We start from the raw sequence: 6,000 nt of genomic DNA on the forward strand, positions 1-6,000 counted from the left end.
CACCCATATGTTTCCAGAAGAGCCATTTTGAAGCTCAGTCTGGTGGCTCCGGCTGTTGCCATCTTGGCAGTGCCTGACTCCATCTAACCCTAACTCCCGGCTCATCCAAAAATTGGCAAAGAGGTAGAGCTGAGACTAACCAAAAGAAGCCTGTTGCTGAAATAAGGCACCCATCTGTCACTCAACATGGCCACATCTTTATTTATGTAGAACCTAATATAGTTTAAATGGATAAATTACGTAAAAACTCACCCTGTACAGTTGCCTTGAACAGAGAAATCACCTACAGAGCCTGAAAAGGTTTTTGTACCAGGTTGTAAACGTGTGTTTTCTGCTGCAAACTTGGGCATTTTAACATGCGGTTCTGTGGAGATTCACTCACTTTTGGAGCCAGCATCAAGAGGCCGTTCAAAGAACTGCAGTTCCCAGTCCAAGTCCCGGCTGAACAGAACTTTACTGCCTCATTGCCTTCTTCTCTTTTCTTGCATTTCTTGCCTCTCTGCACTGTCATTTTCAAGCACAGGCAAAAGTGCTAACTCTGTGGAGTTCCCTTTTAAGTTGGGAACAAACATGAACACACACAAACACAACTGTACATGACGAACACATACATTAGCTGAAAAAATGTGCAACCACCTGCGTCTCTCAACCAGCGAATCCGGCACAGCAAAAGAAAATGACCTAGTAATTGGTTCCAGTGGTCTGTCCAACTTTTCTGCTTTCACCTGCAACTTGGCCGCTACCCGCTGTCACTGATAATATGTGCCAACCGGCAGTCTGCTGACTTTGTTAGATAAGGCTTAGTCACGATGGAGCAGTGTCCAAAACACAGTCGGAAACGTTAATGTGATGTGATGTGTTTATACCAAAACGGATTACCTCCTCGAGATTAGCTTGGATCATGACAGCTTTACACCATTAGCTCGGATTTGTGGATTCTAGATGTGAAATAATGAATTGATTAATTGACCCACAAAAAAATCACCTGCCTATTAACTATTCTGACAATCTTTCAAGTCATTTGCTGTCTAGGAAACATGCCCCGCATTCATCTGTTGCAGCACAGTAATGGTGAGGATCTGCTGCTTTGTAGTGATCTGAATATTTTCAGGTTGTGGACTGAAAATGTCCCACTGGAAGTCAGGAAATTATGAGGCTATTTTCACCACTTCCTTAGATTTATAGACTAACCAATTCATCAATCAACTGAGAAAATAATAATCTGATTAAATGATAATAAAACAATGATGAGTTGCTGACCTAGAGAGTCCTTTAAAGTGCTAGAACATGTCTCCCACAGTGAGACTGTCTGTGGCCTGGAGGAGAAAAAGAGGCCAGATCAATGTCTAGATAAAGCTACCTCATGACATACATCCACAGACAAACATATGGAAACACTTCAGCCGGTGTTTGCATGAGGGAGTATATGCGATCATGCACATGAGAACATGTATGTAACATACAGTGACCGGCCTTATGAAGCCGTCACAATGTGTCTGGGGTCTGTATGGTCATGCATCTCCGCAGTAACATGAATTATACACACAGCTGCAGACCTATACTTGAGAGTCTTTCTTATTCCCTCAGTATTGCAGCGAATCTGTTTCCCCATGCAGTTGCACTTCAGGCCCGACTCTGATTGATTGTCTGTTAAACTGCTAGTATCTGAGAGACAGAGTGCCAGGAAGCTCTACAATGTGACTCTGGGTCCACAGCGTACAGAAATGGAACAAGCTCTTTCACTACGCAGGATAGATCAGGCTAATTAGACGGGATGTGTAATTTGAAAGTAAGTGCTTGGCACAAAGCTGGCCGAATCTCAACCCCCGCCTACACTGAGCACCCTGACTACATGCCTCTATTGGAAAAGTGAGACCTGGCAGGCTGGATGCAAATATCTCCAGCACACAAGTCTCACCATCACACACACACACATACACACACACAGACACAAAGTTATCAACCGTAAGAGCAATGAAGCGAGATTCATGATTAATCTTGCACTGCTGCACACCTCCGCAGACCGTCTGAAATAGCAGGAAATTAGAGTGAAGGTGGGAGGAGGGGGAGATGATAAGACCAGAATGATAATCTACAATAAAGTCAAGATGAAAAGTGGAGAGTCAACAACAATCCGTCCAGCAAAAGAAAATCTATAAGCAACTAATTTTTTCAAGCTAAAATGCCACACATTTAATGCTTCTTTCTTTTTTCCCAGTCTTATGTGAGAGTGAATAGAATATTTTGGGTTTTTATCCTGTTGTTTGGACAAAACTCTGCATGTTGTGGTCACCCTGGCCTCAAGGAAAATTGATTTTCTTTTTCACTCACACTCAAAACCACAAAGTCAAAAATGACTGCTTTTGTGTCCCTGCAGTGGAGATGCAACACTGGGTTACCCTTTAAAGTACCAACAGGCTAATTTGGCACAAAAGCTCAGGTTTGACCTTAAAACTGTCAGACATATGTGTAAGTGACATTCAAAACAACACGCAAAAAATAATGTATGTTTTACAGACCAAGCAGATAATCAAGAAAATAATCAACAGATTAAAATACCTAAGTTGCAGCCCTGATGAAAACACATCTACTGACTATATTATGTGCTAAAGATGATGCTCTAACACAACTGCTGTCGCAATTACTTAACAAACAGTTCCCAGCTAGGGAGTGTTGTGGACAAGGGAGCGATTATGCAAAGAGGAAGGAACTGGTGTAACATCAGTAAAAGTGAAAACCACTGAGCAAACCAGCGATTTAGTGGTGCAGACCTCAGCAACACGCCTGGTGGATGAGCAGGGTTGGGCACGTCACTCAGTGTTAGAGGAGCCCACAGGAGGCCCAAACCTGCAGGAGGTTCCTCCAAAACCCCGGTTCTAACAAGTCACATCAGCTGCACATTATGTGGTCTGTTTGCCTTCATGTCTCCTCAGGATGTGTGTCAGCTCACAGGTTGTGCCTCTGGATATCCAGTGATCTCATTGCAAATCATCCACAGTGGGGTGTGTTTTGGTGGTGGGGGATTAAAAGCTGTATGTTGTCAGCCCTCTGTGGCAGAATGGACATATCTCAGAGACTGTGGTTACTGGACTGTCCAATCAGAACCTGATTTTGGCCATAAAATGACGATGGACCGCGTCCTGCCACTTGGCAGCTCTGTCAATATTGCAGAGTCAGGTGCAGACAAAATGAATCCGTGCGTAACGCATCCAACCCACGGTCCGATAAGACGTGGAAACGCACACGGGTTGAGATTAAAAAGAAAGACAAAAAGATAGGATGAACAAAAAGGCACCAGGATGACATTTCACAAACAAAGGAGGACATGAGAGGCGGTTACACTGTCTTGGATACATAATGTTTCGGGGGCATCCCTCTGCTCCTTATCTATGCGCGCACTCACACACGGTAGATCCCGGTTAAATCAGCGGTGCACAAGGTGAAAGACACAGTAGAAACTCGTTGTGTGGCCTCATGAAAAGTGACACTTCTAGGGGAGGAGAGTGCAGCTTTCTGCGGGATAGTAGAGCCATTTTGATCACCCTCTTGTCCCAGGCAGAAATGGGAAAAAAAAGAGAAAGCACCTACCTGGTAATCTCGAAGCTGCAACCCTTTCGAAGAAGCAAGGCTCTCTTCCGCATGATGCCTTTGTCTCTGCCGAGGTACACATTTTTATCTGAATTCATGGGTGCTGGACAAGCAGGGAGACTCTGGAGAGACAGCAGCGTTTTCTTAAAAAGGGGGGAAAGTGAAGAAAAAAAATCGAGCTGCGAGAAGAGGAGGGAGGGAAAAAAGAACGACGGGCTGGCCGAAAAAGGGACCCTTTGACGCTCGCTTCACCTCAGCGGAGGGAAGGAAAGTGTGATCTTGCAGACTTTTCGCCCCTCAGGCTAGACAAAAGAGGCGTTTAGAGGTGCATGTCGTCGGCGTCGGCGGTACTTCCATGCGGCTGTGTTTGGAGCAGGAGCTGCTGCGGTTGTCACCCTGAGCGGACTGCGCCGAGGAGTCGCTCCACAGATCTGTGATCCTGAAGTGTGGAGCTCACAGCGCTCCTTCAGCTTCAGCCCGGCACTGAGTGGCTGCTCGGCGGTGACTTCATGAGACCGATGGAGAGAGAGGGAGAGAGAGTGAGAGAGAGAGAGGCAGATGGTGGTGAGATTACAGTAGGAGAGAGAGACGGTGTCTTCAGGGTTAAATTAAGTTACTCTTTGCGTGGGAAAGGAAGAGAAAGTGACTAAGAGAGAGCTGAAAGTCAAGCCCAGAAGATAGTGCTGCTCTGTTTATGTTGAAATCTGAGTACAGTAATACAGCATCCTTTAGTGTAACAACTCAAGTGTTGATATTAAGGTTATAACTCTAAATTGTGATTTAGAGTTGATGTGGATTTACCTGAATGTAGTCAATATTTCAGTGAAAACCCTGCAAACGCATATAAAATACGCATTTACCTGACTAAACTGTAAGGTCAAAACCGTACTGAAGGGTTATTAATTATATACATTTAGCAGACTAATTTAATATTAGATCCTACAAGAATATACGCTGAGAACCTAATCCATGTGCAGCATATTTTTAACAGTGGAAAGGAAAAACTCTCTTTAAACAGGAAGCCACCTCCGGCAGAACGAGGCTCAGGGAGGGCAGCCATCTGCCCTGACAGGTTGGGGTGAGGGCAACTGGAGGGAGGGGTAAAGCAGACATAAATAGACAACAAACCGCATAAACACTGGACAGATTGATGGGATCATGTAGTTGCAGATCAGACCTGTGCAGCTCAAGGGGTAGAAACACCTGCAAAGAGGTTCAGATACAGAGGACAGAACACTAACTGCAGGAGACAGAGGACATGAAATGAGTAGCATGCAATGGCATATATAAAACGCTTCCAACTGAGAACTGATGGTTGGTTGTGAAAAAAGCTGTTCACTAGCGATCCCTGTGCAACCTAACAGAGCTTAAGCAGTTTTGCAAAGAACGTTGCAGTGTCCAAATGTCGAAGGCTGACTGAGATCTGTGCTCACAGACTCGATGCTGTAATTGTGTCCAAAGGTGCATCTACTAAATACTGACTTGAAGGGGATGAATACTTATGCAGTCATTTGTTTAGCATTTTAGATTTTAAAATAATTGACAGTATTTTGGAAAATCAGTTTATACTTTGACATAAAAGAGACTTTTTTTTCATAAATTCTTTCAAAAAGCCAAATTAAATTAACCATGATTCAATTTTGAAGGGGTGGGAAACTTGCAATGGTGGGACAGAATTTAATTTGCAACAGGAGACTGTTCCAGAGCCTGGGTGCAATAACCGAAAAAGCCACGTGGCCTTTGGTGTTGAGGCGTGAATGGACGACTGTAAGGAGCAACTGTAGCGATAACCTAAAACAGAGTTAACATATCAGCCATATGCATTGTGTAGGTAAAGCATTAAGGGCTTTATAGACAAATACTAAAATTGTAAACTCTGTATTTCACTGGAAAACAATGACAAATGAGCCAGAACTGGTGGGATATGATGTGTTTTCCTTGAGCCAGGTAAAAGCCTGGAAGCTGCATTTTGAGCTATCTGTTGCTGGGTAAGGTTGGACTGTGTCAAGCCTGTACACAGGGAGTTACAGAAGTCCAGCTGTGAGCCAATTAATGCATGAATAACAGTTTCTACATCCATGTGAGTTGAAATTGCTTTCAGTTTGGGAATGGATCCCAAATGAACATGTAGGATATATAACTGCCAAATATTTGCATTTAGGACATTTTATAGACCAAACAGCTGATCAGGAAAATAATTGACAGAATAATCGACATACTAGTAAATGTTAGTTAGAGGCTTGAGTAAAACTGAGTGCTGGAAGGCTACACAGATTTAGAGAGTTAAATGATAAAACTTTCAACTGCAGACAGCTGAAAAAAAAACTGTTTCTGTGGATGTTGACCCAGCCAGTGAGCTTCCCTGTGAGACCTCCAAGAGATGAAGAAATGTTCACAAGAACACTGTGCAGC

The 6,000-nt window shown here is 43.7% G+C and overlaps 1 protein-coding gene across 4 annotated transcripts in view; it reads right to left on the bottom strand.

Annotated features, from left to right (window-relative positions):
- The window catches only part of garnl3 (GTPase activating Rap/RanGAP domain like 3), a 97,665-nt gene extending 93,575 nt beyond the window's left edge, over positions 1–4,090 (bottom strand). For 3 of the 4 annotated variants that reach the window (XM_023298819.3, XM_023298818.3, XM_023298815.3), the window contains exon 1: positions 3,589–4,090. In XM_023298819.3, the coding sequence (XP_023154587.1) occupies positions 3,589–3,686 (98 nt within the window). In that variant the 5' untranslated portion in view covers positions 3,687–4,090. The remainder of the gene's footprint in view (positions 1–3,588) is intronic. The other variant, XM_023298816.3, reaches the window with a different exon arrangement.
- Between the last annotated feature and the right edge of the window lie 1,910 nt (positions 4,091–6,000).

Source organism: Amphiprion ocellaris, chromosome 17, assembly GCF_022539595.1.
Source record: "Amphiprion ocellaris isolate individual 3 ecotype Okinawa chromosome 17, ASM2253959v1, whole genome shotgun sequence".
Classification (NCBI taxonomy): domain Eukaryota; kingdom Metazoa; phylum Chordata; class Actinopteri; family Pomacentridae; genus Amphiprion; species Amphiprion ocellaris.